Below are 16,333 nucleotides of genomic sequence, written 5' to 3'. Positions count from 1 at the left end.
ATCACAAGGTCAGGATTTGAGACCATCCTGGCCAACATGGTGAAACCCCATCTACTACAAATACAAAAATTAGCTGGGTGTGATGGCATACGCCTGTAATCCCAGCTACTTGAGAGGCTGAGGCAGGAGAATTGCTTGAACCCAGGAGGCGGAGGCTGCAGTGAGCCAAAATCGCGCCACTGCACTCCAGCCTGGGTGACAGAGCGAGACTCCGTCTCAAAGAAAAACGGTGGAGAGGGCCTCACTCTGTGACAATGTGGCCGTCACAGGAAACATGGTGGACAGTGTTGTCTTTAAGAAGACAGGGATCCGCCGGGCGCGGTGGCTCAAGCCTGTAATCCCAGCACTTTGGGAGGCCGAGACGGGTGGATCACGACGTCAGGAGATCGAGACCATCCTGGCTAACACGGTGAAACCCCGTCTCTATTAAAAAATACAAAAAACTAGCCGGGCGAGGTGGCGGGCGCCTGTAGTCCCAGCTACTCGGGAGGCTGAGGCAGGAGAATGGCGTGAACCCGGGAGGCGGGGCTTGCAGTGAGCTGAGATCCGGCCACTGCACTGCAGCCTGGGTGACAGAGCGAGACTCCGTCTCAAAAAAAAAAAAAAAAAAAAAAAAAAAGAAGACAGGGATCCCAGCACTTTAGTAGGCCGAGGTGGGCAGATCACCCGAGGTCAGGAATTTGAGACCAGCTTGGCCCACATGGCAAAACTCCATCTCTACTAAAAATACAAAAATTAGCCGGGCGTGGTGGCTTGCACCTGTAATCCCAGCTACTCGGGAGGCTGAGGCAGGAGAATCACTTGAACCCGGGAGGTGGAGATTGCAGTGAGCTGAGATGACATGACTGCAGTTCAGCCTGGCAACAGAGCGAGACTCTGTCTCAGGAAAAAAAAAAAAAAAAAAAAAAAAAGAAACTGCATGAAAGCTTCAATGTGTAGAATAAACTCAGGCTTTGCTGTTTAGCATTTTCATTTCTGTATAATGATGTATTTTGATTCTATTAAGGAGTATTTCATTTTAATGACTTCAGACTTTGGTCTTTGTTAGAATCCTTTGAAATTGGAATATGGAAGCCCCTCTATCCCACCATTGTCAGTGTTGCATATCGCTAGATTCTTCCAGGGTCACCCTGGGGCTGGCTTAAGTTCTGGGCCACGACTTCAAATGGCTCTAACGTTTCCCCCTGACCCAAAACACACACACCCCACGTCTGACATCTAAACAGAAAGACTGGGGGTTGGGGAGGAAGTCTTGGTGTTTTTAGGAACTGGTTTTTATTTTGAAGATTTTACCTTTAACAGGGACTTTTTAAAAATCTATTTCTGTTCCCTAAAATTTTCTAAAAAGTTTATGTTCTGTAGAATGTGTCTTACAATTGTTTCCATTTCATGTTTAATACTGCCTAGCTTGAGGCCTGTGTGTGTATGTGGTGTGGTGTGGTGGCTCACGCCTGTAATCCCAGCAATTTGGAGGCCAAGAGTTTGAGACTAGTCTAGGCAACATAGTGAGACCCAACCTCTACAAAATATAAAAAAAATTAGCGGCCGGGCGCGGTGGCTCAAGCCTGTAATCCCAGCACTTTGGGAGGCCGAGACGGGCGGATCACAAGGTCAGGAGATCGAGACCATCCTGGCTAACCCGGTGAAACCCCGTCTCTACTAAAAAATACAAAAAACTAGCCGGGCGAGGTGGCGGGCGCTTGTAGTCCCAGCTACACGGGAGGCTGAGGCAGGAGAATGGCGTGAACCCGGGAGGCGGAGCTTGCAGTGAGCTGAGATCCAGCCACAGCACTCCAGCCTGGGCGACAGAGCGAGACTCCGTCTCAAAAAAAAAAAAAATTAGCCAGATGTGGTGGCGTACACCTGTAGTTCCAGCTACTTGGGAGGCTTAGGCAAGAGGATCACATGAGGCTGCAGGGAGCTGTGACCATGCCACTACATTCCAGCCTCAGTGACAGGAGACCCTGTCTCAAAAACAAAACAAACAAACAAAAAACCCTGCCCGACTGGGTCATTAAACTGTGTAGATCCCATAGAAAAAAATTAGCTAGGCGTGGTGGCAGGCGCCTGTAATCTCAGCTATTCAGGAGGGTGAGGCAGAAGAATTGCTTGAACCTGGGAGGTGGAGGTTGCAGTGAGCCAAGATTGTGCCATTGCATTCCAGCCTGGGTGGCAATACTGTGTCTAAAAAAAAAAAAAAAATTTTTTTTTTTAGCTATATATATTTTTTTTTGAGTGGGAGTCTTGCTCTGTTGCCCAGGCTGGAGTGCAGTGGCTGGATCTCAGCTCACTGCAAGCTCCGCCTCCCGGGTTTACGCCATTCTCCTGCCTCAGCCTCCCGAGTAGCTGGGACTACAGGCGCCTGCCACCTCGCCCGGCTAGTTTTTTGTATTTTTTTTTTTTTTTAGTAGAGACGGGGTTCACCGTGTTAGCCAGGATGGTCTCGATCTTCTGACCTCGTGATCCGCCCATCTTGGCCTCCCAAAGTGCTGGGATTATAGGCTTGAGCCACTGCGCCCGGCCCAGCTATATGATACTTGACAGTTGAAATGGTAGGGGCTTTTTTTCTTGCTAATTAAAATATATAAAATATACTTGTCATCAGGGATTTTCTTTTGAGTTCTTTTGCTGGTTTGGAATTATGCTTTTTAAGTTCAAATGTTATTTACTGCTTTGACATAATTTTAGTTTGCATTGACTTTTTCTTTTTAAGGAATGGGAATGGAAGGCATAGGATTTGGAATAAATAAGATGGGAGGTAAGAAATTTAAAATGAAGTACAAGCATAATCACTTTTAGGCATGGTTTTCTCTCTTTCCTCTTTTCTTTCTTGTTTAAACCCTGCATGAAATTCTCTTTGGTTTCAGTTTGAGTCTAGAAATGACTTCCTCCTGCCTGTCCATCCTTCCAGCGGGTGTCTTGGCTTTTGGTTCTGGCTGTCTCACTAACTAGCTCTGTGACCTTGGGCAGACCACTCCATCTCTGTGCCTCTTTTTGCTTGTCTGTTCATTGAGGGGGTTGGATCAGAGCAGCTTTTTGAAGGTGGTGATTTTTAAACAAGGGTGCTAGCATTTTTTTGTTTTTCAGAAGCCCTTAAACTTGATAGATAAGTTCTTGGCAGAAGATACCCCAGTTGAAACGTGATAGAATTTTTCTTTCCCTGCTCAGTCTAAGCAGTCTTGTTGGGTGATGCTGAAATGTGAACATCTCTTGCAGGAATGGAGGGGCCCTTTGGTGGTGGTATGGAAAACATGGGTCGATTTGGATCTGGGATGAACATGGGCAGGATAAATGGTAAGCATCGTGTTTTCTTCCTGCTTTCACCCACCCTTTGTCGGCTGTTGCCTCTCAGGTGACCTTAGGCTACAGACCCACTGAATAAGTGATTTCTCACTTCTGTTTTTCAACCGAATCAAATGTCTTTTGAATTGCCTTAAATATTTCAAGAACTAGACATAATAGTCGACTTACTTCACTTGGTCGCTAGTCTTTGAGCTGTCCTGTGTTCCCAAGCTCTGCAGTAATTTTCGAGTACAGTGTTAAAAAGCATGTACATGTTTGTGGTTATGGTCTCTTGAGTATGAGGGATTCTTTAAAGTTTGTGATCAAGTTTGTCTGTTTCTAGGAGCGCTGGAAGGGGTAGTTCTTGGTCATCTGCCCCATCTGCAAGTTGTCCATAGAGGTGTTAATAAAAAAAGAGCCTTGTCTACAGGCTCTTTTAATTTAGTATTTGCATTATGCAAATTCTGGTTTAGTGTAATTCAAATCCTCCACCAACTTTTCTTTTCTTTTTTTTTTTCTTTTCTTTTTATTTTTAATGAGACAGGGTCTCACTCTTTTGCCCAGACTAGAGTGCAATGGTGCGATCTTGGCTTACACTGCAAGCTCCACCTCCCAGGTTCAAGTGATTCTCCTGCCCCAGCCTCCTGAGTAGCTGGGGTTACAGGTGTACGCCACCACACCTGGCTAATTTTTATATGTTTAGTAGAAACGGAGTTTCACCATGTTGGCCAGGCTGGCCTCGAACTCCTGACTTCAGGTGATCCGCCCACCTCAGCCTCCCAGAGTGGTGGGATTACAGGCGTGAGCCACCATGCTCGGCCCCCACCCCCAACTTTTTGACAGAAATATAATGATAATATAATAACAATGTAGTATTGCATTTATTCCTTGTGAGAACCACATGATACGTACATACTGGTATCCCCGTTTCATCCAAAACTGAGGCACAGAGAGTGACATGCCTAAGTCACGTGACTGGTAAACGGTAGTGCCTGCATGTGAACCCAGGCTGTCTGGCTCCAGAGCCTGGCACTTCATCATGTGGGAATCCTGCCTTCTAGAAGTGCCTCCAGCACAGCACTTAGCCCACGGCACCAGCAGGGCTACAGAGTGTGCATGATAAATTGGAAATCTTCCTTTTTGAAATCCTCTATGTGTTGGTGACTCTTTGACCTTCCCCTTCACCACAGGAAAGCTGCTGCTTTTTTACACAGAAACTTTCTTGGAATGGGAAGTCATTAGGAATTTGGGTATAAACCTTCCTTTGCGGGTCTGTCATAACAGAGAATGTGAAAATGGTACAAGGACAGACATCACTGTCAGGCTTGAAAGGCGGCTGTCCCCGGTGATCAGGCCCTTCTTCCAGTGCACAGGGAGCAGTGGGGCATGATGTGTGTTGCCCTCTTCATGGGTGCCTTGTTCTAGAAGCTAGTAAAAGGATGTAGGAAAGTCGTCACCATTAGTTAGTAATAAAGCAACAAAGGTCTCTGTTTCCAGCGTACATTCAAGCTTGCCTGTAACTTGTGTGTGCTTGGGATTTTATTTATTTATTTATTTATTTTATTTATTTTTTGTTGTTGTTGTTTGTTTTTCTTTGAGACGGAGTCTCGCTCTTGTCTTCCAGGCTGGAGTGCAGTGGCATTATCTCGGCTCAATGCAAGCTCTGCCTCCTGGGTTCACGCCATTCTCCTGCTTCAGCCTCCCGAGTAGCTGGGACTACAGGCCCCCGCCACCACGCCCGGCTAATGTTTTGTATTTTTAGTAGAGACGGGGTTTCACTGTGTTAGCCAGGATGGTCTCGATCTCCTGACCTCGTGATCCGCCCGCCTTGGCCTCCCAAAGTGTTGGGATTACAGGCGTGAACCACCGTGGCCAGCTGGAATTTTAAATTTTGAAAAAAGTTTCATACATCTGGCTTGGTAAAATGTTTCTCAGAGCAGATTAGTCTGGGTGTGCTGGCTGACGCCTATAATCCCAACACTTTGGGAGGTTGGGGTAAGAAGATTGCTTGAGCTCAGGAGTTCAAGATCAGCCTAGGCAACATGGCAAAACTGCATTTCTCTCTCTCTCTTTTTTTTTTTTTAAAAAAGAACAGATTAGTCATTAAAAGGGAATTTTGAGTTGTTGCTGTGAGGAGCAGAGTGGTGCAGTTTAGAAGTAGATGGAAACCAGGATGGGTTGGCCTGGGAGCTGTGCTGAGCTGTGTAACACAGTTGGTGGTGAACTGGCAGGTGTAATCTCGCAATCAGGATTCAGAGCCTGGGGTAGGCAGTGGCAAAGGATTCCAAGTGCCGATTCTCTGGAGAACCACAAATGGAGTGTGTGTTCCTAGACTGTTCTTAGATGTTCTGAGATATGGCACTCAGAGTGCTCCCCGTGCCCTCTGCAGCTGAGAACAGAGACTCCCTCCCACTTGATTGGCGTTCTTCGGTTTGGATGGGATGAGCTCTAGAGCCCTTGGGCACTGCAAGGAAACTGTTCATCACACTGGAGGAAGAATTGAAGCAGACGTTTGGGTTTAATGAAATGTTAGTTCATGACTAGAGTATAGCCATTATGGTCATGGGTGCTCCCATCAGACTGCTGGTCATGCAGGTTCCCAGGGCCCACACTCAGCATGAGTCAAATCTTGATAGAGTGGCTGTAAAAATGTAAATCAAAAGATCGTTAAATGTCGGCCAAGCACGGTGGCTCACGCCTGTAATCCCAGCACTTTGAGATTAACGTTGAAAAAAAAAAAAAAAGAGGGCCGGGCGCGGTGGCTCAAGCCTGTAATCCCAGCACTTTGGGAGGCCGAGATGGGCGGATCACGAGGTCAGGAGATCGAGACCATCCTGGCTAACACGGTGAGACCCCGTCTCTACTAAAAAATACAAAAAACTAGCCGGGTGAGGTGGCGGGCGCCTGTACTCCCAGCTACTCCGGAGGCTGAGGCAGGAGAATGGCATGAACCCGGAAGGTGGAGCTTGCAGTGAGCTGAGATCCGGCCACTGCACTCCAGCCTGGGCGACGGAGCAAGACTCCGTCTCAAAAAAAAAAAAAAAAAAGAGAGAGATTGTTAAATGTCAAAAACTGACTGTTGTGAGGCAGTATTTGACAGTAAAAATGCTACCCTTTGTGGGTGTAAATTGGAGTTCACAGTGCTCCCTGAGCTCTGGGGCCCTGTTGACAGCCAGCAAGATGAGTTGTGAGGCCCTTGCCAACATGCTGATGCCAGCCTGTGGCATGCTCGTCTGGAGTGGGGTGCTGCCTTCTTGCAGAGAGGTGGCAGGATGGAAGGAGAGCAGCAGAGCTCCATGAGGATGCCACTGCAGGGCTGCAGGGTTCTGTCGCCCTGCCCTCCCACCCCCGCCACTGACTCCTGGGCTCTGCTGTCCAGCAGATAGCACCCATGAGGACCATGCTGAACCATGAGGTCACTTGGGTTAATTCAGACTGGGAATGTTAAGCCCACCATTGGCAGCCAGTCCTTGTTAATTCATAATGTGCTCCTACTGCCACATCTCTAATGGAGTTGCTTATTTTATTGAAAGATAGGGACTCAAGGTGTTCATTACATCGCACCTGACATTTCTCAGGAGTGAGATTAATAATAACTAGATTCTTCAAGGCCCTCTCAGCATGGGAGGGAAAGATTCTTCAAGGACCTCGCAGCATGAAAAGTGTGATCCCCATTTCAGCCTGTATGAGATGAACACACAAGGAAAGAAGTGGCCAGCGGTAGGAATCATGAAAGGCCTTCTCAAGCAAGTGACCACTGTGGTGGGCCTTTCCCCAGAGAAGCTAGGACCTTTGTTTTAAAAGACATTGTAAGGCTGGGTGTAGTGGCTCACACCTGTTATCCCAACACATTGGGAGGCTGAGGCAGGAGGATCAGTTGAGCTCAGGGGTTCAAGACCAGCCAGGGCAACATAGTGAGACCTCCTTTCTACAAAAAATAAACAAAATTAGCCGGGCATGGTGCCGCACACCTGTCCTAGTTGCCTGGGAAACTGAGGTGGGAGGATGACTTGAGCCCAGGAGGTCAAGACTGCAGTGAAGCATGATCACACCACTGCATCCAGCTTGGGAGCTTGGGTTGAGAGTGAGACCCTGTCTCAAAAAAAAAAAAAGAACCTTGTAAAAGATGAGAAGGTTGTGACCCAAACCCCATTATGTAGATGCAGCCACTGCTGTTGTCAGCAGAGAAGTCTTTCTGTGCAGACATACTTCTCGCCGTGCACACGCACTTCTGTATTAGAGGATGGGCTTTTTGCTTCAAAAAATTTGGATGGGTCTGTGGTCTTTGACCTTCAAGGATGAGGTGCAGCTGAGGCGATACTAAGGGTGGCTTCGGACAGCGCCAGAGGTCTGTGCATCCAAGTGGCCTAGTGAGGACGCTGGTGGAGACATGGGTTGCCAGACGCTACTCTAGCTGCTGCTGCTCAGAGCACTGGTTCTGCTAGGGGGCCGAGCGGGCTTGGCACAGGCAGCAAGTGTATGCAGATAGAGCGGCTGGTGGCATCGGGTGCAGAGGTTGAAGGTGCAGGTCTATGTGAGGCAGGGGAGGAGCATGGGCAGAACAGGCTGCAGCTGTGGTCAGTGCAGGGAGGCCTGTGAATGCCGATGGGAGAATTCCGCCGTTCTCTTCAAATCAGTGGCGTGCTGGTTGAAAGCTTTTGCAGGTGTCTTGCAGGTGTGTTAGTTGAACGCTTGATCTAGGCCGGGCGCGGTGGCTCAAGCCTGTAATCCCAGCACTTTGGGAGGCCGAGACGGGCGGATCACGAGGTCAGGAGATCGAGACCATCCTGGCTGACACGGTGAAACCCCGTCTCTACTAAAAAATACAAAAAACTAGCCGGGCGAGGTGGCGGGCGCCTGTAATCCCAGCTACTCGGGAGACTGAGGCCGGAGAATGGCGTGAACCCGGGAGGCGGAGCTTGCAGTGAGCTGAGATCCGGCCACTGCACTCCAGCCTGGGCGGCAGAGCGAGACTCCGTCTCAAAAAAAAAAAAAAAAAAAAAAAGAAAGCTTGATCTAGGTCAGGGATGTGCATGGGAGAATACAGTCATGGTTTCTCAGTTGGTTTCTGTTTGGGTCAGTAAAGCCCCTTCCTCATCCCTCTTTTCCGCTTATCACTAGAGACAGAAACTTAAAAACCATGGTTTCAGGCTGCCAAAAACCCCAAAACAGAACAACAGCAAAGTAAGACATGTTGGACAAGTTTGGTCTAGGTGCTGTAAAGCCAGCCTCGGCTTAGGCAGTCTGGGCAGGATCGCAGGCATCCCGGGAGAATGAGCTGTACCTGCTGGTAGACTGAAGTCTGTGTCTCTTGGTGAACTTTCCCGCCTCGTCCCACGGCAGTTAGTTGGGATATAAGAAGCAGCTGTGTGGGGGACAGGCGCCTTTTCTGTTGTTGTTTGGGTTTTTTTTGTTGTTGTTTTTTTCTTTGAGACAGAGTCTCACTCTGTTGCCCATGCTGGAGTGCAGTGGCGCGATCTCAGCTCATGCAACCTCCACCACAGGGGTTCAAGTAATTCTCCCACCTCAGCCTCCTGAGTAGCTGGGATTACAGGCACTCGCCATGATGCCTGGCTAATTTTTGTATTTTTAATAGAGACGTGGTGTCACCATGTTGGCCAGGCTGATCCTGACCTCAGGTGATCCACCCGCTTTGGCCTCCCAAAGTGCTGGGATTACAGGCATCAGCCACTGCACGGCGGGGGGACAGGTTTTAATGGCTTTGTGGCCATGGTCATAAAGTGAAATGTGCCTCGTGGCTCATGTCCGAGTTGCTGAGCATATACTTTGAGACCAGAGTGGGTGGGTACAAGTGTCTTCTACATAGCAAAAGACGGACCAGAAGCTTGGAAAGGTAATGCTATGATAGCATCAGACAAACCTTAAGGAGGTGTGGGTGAGCCGTGGGCAAGTGAGCAGCAGCACTGTGTTTGGGACACTTGGCGGGGGGTGCATTTAGGTATTTTCCTGAAACCTTATCTGTTGCCTAGTCACAGCACACCCAGCTCATTTCAGGCAGGACTGGCATGTTCAAGGATTTTCATGCAGACCTCATTCGTTAGCATCAAGGCTGTCCGTGGAGCTGCAGCTTTAATTTGCTCTATGATAACGAGAGGTGCCTCTGGGTGGATAAATGTGGGCTCCAAGTGGGTGCTGCTGGGCGGTCTTCGGAACAAGAAGTTGGCTGGGGTGGGGGTGGGGGCTTAGTTTCCAGCTCAGGTGAGGCAAGGAAGCCTCAGTTCTGAGAACCTGGACCAACTGTAGAAAACTGCCGCTGAGCAAGACCCGATGGCCCCCTTCTTGCTCTGGCTCTCGGTTCATGAATGCACTGGCTCCTGTCTCTGGTGGGCGCATTCGCAGGTGACCCCGCACGCTGGGCCTCAGACTCTGGAGCTGCGTGGGGTCTTGGCATCGGAACCCAGCATCAAGGACTCTCCTAGTTCTCTGTAAAATGATCTTGTCTGTGCGTGTGTTTCTCAAACCCCTTTCCCTTTTTCTTTTTCTTGTCATTGTTATTAGTATTTCTACTTTGGAATCTGTAATGAGCACATTTGTATTGCCATAGAGAAATTTGGCTAATTTTTTTTTCTTCCTGATTTCCTTAGAAATCCTAAGTAATGCACTGAAGAGAGGAGAGATCATTGCAAAGCAGGGAGGAGGTAGGAACCGCTTAGTTTGATGTTCTGTTATTTTAGAACAGGCCGTTATCACGGGGGACCGTAGAGCTTAGTGGTGAGAAGTGCGGGCTCTGACACAGACTGCCCGGGGTGGGAGCAGCTCTGCCTCTTTCTAGCTGTGTGACTTTTGGCAAGTCACCGAACCTCTCTGTTTCTCGTAGCACTCATTTGTAAAATGGGGGATTCCTCGGGGATGCCGTGGAGAGCGAATGCATGTGAGAGTGCTTCCACATTTGCTGTGTACAGGCCGGCCATCCTCACTGTTAGAGTACCTCTCATTTGGGGGTTTTGTTTTCCACATTATAAATTCCTGAAAGTAAGTATTTTTTCCTTAGACTTGATAAGACTGAAAGTATACCACCCAACATATAATGTACTCAACAGGAAATAGATACAGGTACTCAATAGGAAAATATGAAGAAAGTATGGTCTGAAGCCCCATCGCCCAGTGATGACTGCTGGAAACATTTTGTTCTGAATCTTTCTTTCATACACAGTTTTATGAATACTGAGAACAAAATGTACTTTTTGAGTATTTTTGGAGACAGAGTTTCGCTCTGTCGCCCAGGCTGGAGTGCCGTGGCGCAATCTCGGCTCACTGCAGCCTTGACTTCCCAGGCCTAAGCGATTCTCCCACTTTAGCCTCCCAAGTAGCTGGGACTACAGGCGCATGCCACTTGGCTTGGCTGATTTTTTGATTTTTTGTAGAGATGGCATTTTGACATGTTATCCAGGCTTATCTCAAACTCCTGGCCTCAGTTGAACTGCACACCTCCAGAGTGCTGGGATGACAGATGTGAGCCGCCACACCTGGCCTGAATGTACTTTTTCAGCCTGATTTTCCCTCTGAGTGTCTTGGCATCTCACCTCCTGACATCTGTGTTGGGCTGGCTCTGGAGCTCCACACCGGCACCATTTCTTCCCAGTCTTTTGCTTCTGTTGGCATTGGGAGTTGCCCTGCCTCATTTCTTTCTTTTTTTTTTTTTTGGAGACGGAGTCTCACCCTGTCGCCCAGGCTAGAGTGCAGTGGCACGATCTCAGCTCACTCTAACCTCCGTCTCCCGGGTTCAAGCGATTCTCCTGCCTCAGCCTTCTGACTAGCTGGGACTAAGGCGCTCGCCACCATGCCCAGCTAATTTTTGCAGTTTTAGTAGAGATTGGGTTTCACCATGTTGGCCAGGCTGGTCTCGAACTCCTCACCTTGTTCCGCCCGCCTCAGCCTCCCAAAGTGCTGGGATTACAGGCATGAGCCACCACATCCAGCCGCCCCACCTCATTTCTGATGCCTTTGGGCAAAGTGCCCATTCTCGCTAGGTTCCTTATACTGTGGGGAAGTTCTGAGACGTCTCCCCTCTGAAAGTCACACATTCTTAAAGTTGGGCCTGCTTTTTGTCTCTCAGTGTGCTGCTCTGCAGCTAAGGAAGCAGGCACGGAGCAACAGAGAGACTTGTCTGTGGTCAGTTGTAGAGCCAATTAGAGAAACTGCTGAGTTTCCTCTTGAATTGGAATTTTTGACTAGGCTGCTTGGGTCAGTCACAGGCTGGCTTTGGGCTGATGGCCACTCTCAGAGGCAAACGACAGGGTTTCGGGGAGGAGCCCCAAGCTCGGCATGTGGAAAGGGGTGGCCTTGCTGATGGAGCCAGACCCTTGCTTTCCAGAGTTGCAAGCACTACGGGTGGGGGGTCCCTTTGTTCTGCTGGCTGACCCCCAGCTGCCACCAGAGCCCACTCTGCAGTTCCATCAACATCTTCTTTCCAAAGCCAGCAGATCATTTGGTTTCCGTAATAATAAGGTCCCCAGAAGTGGCCAGTTGTGTGCATTTGTACACAGAGGATCTCTCGGTGTGTGTGTTTTGAGCTCTGCTTGATGGTGTGGCCGAAAATCCTTCTCTGTTCCCTGGAAGCGCTGAGGAAACGCAGACAGAGTGGCCCCCAGCAGAGCATCCGAGAGGGACAGGGTGGGAGGGGAAGGTGGGAGTAACTTGGACTTGTCTCCACGTAACTCCTGTTCATTACCCTGGGTGGCCTTCTGAGTGGGGGGTGTCCTTGCCTCCCCCTGGAGCATTTCTCAGTGTCTGCTGATGGAGAAACCTCAGAGGTCTCAGGAATTGACATCCATGGTTCACAAAGCTTGTCACAGACACTAGCACCTCACAGACACACATACAGGGGTGTTCTTTAGAAGTTGTGTTATGGAAATCTCAGCTGTGGCATAGAGCAGAGAGAATGCTGGGAGGCCCTCATGAGTCCATCACCCAGCTGTAGCTGTTGTCAACATTTGAGGGGTGTCTTAACGGTAAATTATGGTGGGCCTTTACCCCGATCCATGCCCATGAGCTGAAGTGGTCTGGCGTGTTGTACACACGCATACTTAAGTTCTTGACACCAACCTGTGTTTTGTGTCCCTGTTTCAGGTGGAGGTGGAGGAAGCGTCCCTGGGATCGAGAGGATGGGTCCTGGCATTGACCGCCTCGGGGGTGCCGGCATGGAGCGCATGGGCGCAGGCCTGGGCCACGGCATGGATCGCGTGGGCTCCGAGATCGAGCGCATGGGCCTGGTCATGGACCGCATGGGCTCCGTGGAGCGCATGGGCTCCGGCATTGAGCGCATGGGCCCGCTGGGCCTTGACCACATGGCGTCTAGCATCGAGCGCATGGGCCAGACGATGGAGCGCATAGGCTCAGGCGTGGAGCGCATGGGTGCCGGCATGGGCTTCGGCCTTGAGCGCATGGCCGCTCCCATCGACCGTGTGGGCCAGACCATTGAGCGCATGGGCTCTGGCGTGGAGCGCATGGGCCCTGCCATTGAGCGCATGGGCCTGAGCATGGAGCGCATGGTGCCCGCAGGTATGGGGGCTGGCCTGGAGCGCATGGGCCCCGTGATGGATCGCATGGCCACCGGCCTGGAGCGCATGGGCGCCAACAACCTGGAGCGGATGGGCCTGGAGCGCATGGGCGCCAACAGCCTCGAGCGCATGGGCCTGGAGCGCATGGGTGCCAACAGCCTCGAGCGCATGGGCCCCGCCATGGGCCCGGCCCTGGGCGCTGGCATTGAGCGCATGGGCCTGGCCATGGGTGGCGGTGGCGGTGCCAGCTTTGACCGTGCCATCGAGATGGAGCGTGGCAACTTTGGAGGAAGTTTCGCAGGCTCCTTTGGTGGAGCTGGAGGCCATGCTCCTGGGGTGGCCAGGAAGGCCTGCCAGATATTTGTGAGAAATGTAAGTGGCTCTTGGGGAACTTCTTGGTGGTGGTGAGCATGAGGGGACAGGGGAGACAAAGAGCAGGATGAAGTCAGAGGTGGCACCCTCCAAAGAGGACCACATCTCCTTGCTCCTGTCCCAAACGTTTTATGCTAGTGGGACAAGTAAGGAATGTGAGAACTGTGGGTTCTGGAAGAGCCTGGGCTTCTCCACTGCGCTAGAATATGGAGCAGACTCTGAGCTCAGAGACTGCAGTTTCTGATTGCTTGGCTTGAAGAGGCACTGTGTCTTGCACAATGATCCAGGGAAAGAAGTGGCTGTAACGGAATTATTTTCCCCAGCTCAGCCACTCTTAGCCACTATTTAGTGACTGTGGGCTGCGCACCACAGGCCCAAGCGTCCCATCCTGCACAGTGCTCCCACAGTCTGAGCCCCAGGGAGGGAGCTGGCTGTGCTACTTCACAGCCTTGTCCCACGTGGACCTATTAGTTCCCTGCTGATCGCCTCAGTCTGAAGAGCAGCCAGCCTCTTGGTATAGTAAGAAATCTAGTGTAGCCCTCAGAGTCAGCTGCAAGGCGTGCCTTAGGATTTGGTTTAATCACACATCAGTCTCCCTTTTTTCCTTCCTCCTTAGCTCCCATTCGATTTCACATGGAAGATGCTGAAGGACAAATTCAACGAGTGTGGTAAGTGTTGGGAACGGCTTTCTAGGTGCCTCCCTCATGCTTACTGGTGATGCAGCCAAGTCAGCAGCAAAGCCTCCCTCCCAGCCCCCTCCATCAGCTCAGGACCCATGGCCTTGCCATTGTTCTGCCCACGCCAGTGCTCAGGCAGGTTGTTGAGTGTCCTGTGATGTGTCGCACGTTTTTCACCTGTGTTCTCATTTCATCCTAATTTCCTTTTTTCTTCCTTTCTGAGGCTTTTGAAACAAGGTAGTAGTGTCCCCATTTCACAGATGAGTCAGTCTTCTCAGGTCACCTGGCTTCTAGGTGGCAACGCTAAATAAAAACATCCCAGACGAGGGAGGTAGCTTTCCCCTTAGCACAGCTGGTTCAGGGCCTCGGAGAGAACACCTAGCCCAGCAGGTGCCATGGGGAGGCGCTGCAGGCTCTGGGCACACAGCAGCTCCTGTGAGGATGAGGCTAAGGTCTCCTGGTTTCCTGGCACATCCTGCTACTCTTCTGGAGGGCTCCCTCTGTGGCTGAAAGCAAGTTGTCTTCCTTCCCTGCCCTCCAGGGTGAGCCTCCACCCCTCATGCACCACCTCTGTTCTTTTTAGCTAGAGGGGCCTGAGCTAGAGGACCGGGCGGCTGCTTCCGCACTGCCCTCCCGCTTCCTGTTTCAGCAGTGGCTCTGATTTCACCACCATTGCTGCTTCTCCATGGTTCTTGGGGCAAGCCGTTGAGTCATGACGTGCCTCTTTGCCCCGTTCTTTACCTCTTTCCCCACTCCTGAGTTTCCACGTTGTAGCTAGATATTCTGAAAAGGCCAGTGGGATCACAGCATCCCCAACCCCCACTTTTGCAATGCCTGGAGGGGCCCTGTACCTTCAAGAGGAAGTCCAGACTCACAAGCCTCTTGAAGATTTGGTCCCATCCTCCTCCATCTCCCTCCTGTCCCAGAACCTGAGCGGCAAGTGCTGCACGTGTCCCGCAGTGCTCTTGTGTGAGCCATTACTGGCAAGTCTTTCTGGTGAATTTCTGTGTAAGAACTTTCCCCTGAGGACCCCTCCACCCTACCTGCCCTGGGCCCTCTCAGGCAGAGTTCCTGCCTCTGGCATTGTGGCCCTAGCACCTTTGGCACTCCTGGAGTAGAGCCTTTGTCCTCTAGGGCTCTGACCTGTTTCCGCAGAGTTGACACATATCTGGATGCTTAACAGGTGCTCAGATGAATAAGTGAAACCGGCTGGCTTTCATTTGGACAGTACAGATGTGTCCATTGGATTGCGGATGGCTTTGTAACCAGGGGCGGTGGCGTATCAGAAATGAACACTTTGTAAAATATATAGCCAACTTTCTGCCTAGAAAGCTGGCTTTACTCAGCGCCCTCTTCTTTGAACTTTGTGAAACGTCAAGGCGTGCATTGAATCCTCTAGGAAGGCTTTTCATGGGGCAGGGGCAGGCTCTGTTAGCAGAAGAATGGCAGTGTGGCCAAGGGCCTAGTCACTGGTTCCCACCGTTGTATTCTGAGCCTTTGTGCTCCAGATATCAGGTTGTCTCTGGTTCTTGGGGGCAAGCCGTTGAGGCGGATTTTTTACTCTGTCCACCAAAATCTAACAATCGGGACTGAATGGAGCCCAGACAGGCTGAGCTCAGTTTGCCTGACAAGTGTGGTCTGTTCCCTCCCTGTCCCAGGCCACGTGCTGTACGCCGACATCAAGATGGAGAATGGGAAGTCCAAGGGGTGTGGTGTGGTTAAGTTCGAGTCGCCAGAGGTGGCCGAGAGAGCCTGCCGGATGATGAACGGCATGAAGCTGAGTGGCCGAGAGATTGACGTTCGAATTGATAGAAACGCTTAAGCAGTTGCCTTTTTTAAACATCGATACGAGACCTCTGAATTTGTATTTTTTCTTGTTAACCATTTTAATTTGTTGGCTGGATGTATAAAGATGTTTAAAAAATTCAGTTGCTTTTTGGGGTAATTTGAATTACTTTTTTAATGACTGGGGTTCCATTTGACTGTTTGCATTGAGATTGCAATGTGCGCAATTTTTTTTGTAGTTGTGGCATCTTGTTGACATCGAATATGACTTTGATAATAAATACCGGTTCCTGAAAACAGCCTGCTTGTGTGTGCTGTGTGGGCAACCACCCGAGGTGTGGGGAGCTGGGGCCACTCGAGGTTCAGTCCAAGGAACAGGGATCTCATCCCCTCTCCTGCTTGTCTGAGGCCCCAGGGGTGAGTGCCTGCCCACAGACTGGGGGAGACTCTTCCCTGGAAACTGCCTGCCTGTGGGCTGTAATCCCTGGGCTGATAATGGAGCATTTGGCTGTTTAGAGCGCCCCGAGGCCAGGCGCAGTGGTTCGTGCCTGTAATCTGGGAAGAGGGCACCTGTAGTCCCAGCTACTCAGGAGGCTGAGGCAGGAGAATTGCTTGAACGCAGGAGGCGGAGGTTGCAGTGAGCAAGATCTCGCCACTGCACTCCAGCCTGGGCAAGAGTGAGACTCTGTCTCAAAA

General features: G+C 50.5%; 1 protein-coding gene and 1 long non-coding RNA gene across 4 annotated transcripts in view; both read left to right on the top strand.

Moving 5' to 3' along the window:
* HNRNPM (heterogeneous nuclear ribonucleoprotein M) overlaps nucleotides 1-15,934 on the top strand; it is a 42,982-nt gene extending 27,048 nt beyond the window's left edge. The window contains exons 10-16 of one of the 3 annotated variants that reach the window (XM_050770322.1): nucleotides 2,714-2,758; nucleotides 3,217-3,294; nucleotides 9,888-9,941; nucleotides 12,373-12,938; nucleotides 12,978-13,175; nucleotides 13,792-13,843; nucleotides 15,511-15,934. In XM_050770322.1, coding sequence (XP_050626279.1) covers nucleotides 2,714-2,758; nucleotides 3,217-3,294; nucleotides 9,888-9,941; nucleotides 12,373-12,938; nucleotides 12,978-13,175; nucleotides 13,792-13,843; nucleotides 15,511-15,674 — 1,157 coding nt within the window. In that variant the 3' untranslated portion in view covers nucleotides 15,675-15,934. Of the gene's footprint in view, nucleotides 1-2,713; nucleotides 2,759-3,216; nucleotides 3,295-9,887; nucleotides 9,942-12,372; nucleotides 13,176-13,791; nucleotides 13,844-15,510 lie in introns of all 3 variants that reach the window. The other 2 variants (XM_050770324.1, XM_050770323.1) reach the window with 2 other exon arrangements.
* LOC126942911 (uncharacterized) overlaps nucleotides 1-16,333 on the top strand; it is a 600,821-nt gene that overhangs the window by 97,060 nt on the left and 487,428 nt on the right. The gene's annotated exons all lie outside the window — the stretch shown is intronic.

Source organism: Macaca thibetana, chromosome 19 (assembly GCF_024542745.1).
Source record: "Macaca thibetana thibetana isolate TM-01 chromosome 19, ASM2454274v1, whole genome shotgun sequence".
Classification (NCBI taxonomy): Eukaryota; Metazoa; Chordata; class Mammalia; order Primates; family Cercopithecidae; genus Macaca; species Macaca thibetana.
The sequence above is the reverse complement of the archived record's forward strand: the minus strand, read 5'-3'. Positions and strand labels throughout refer to the sequence as shown.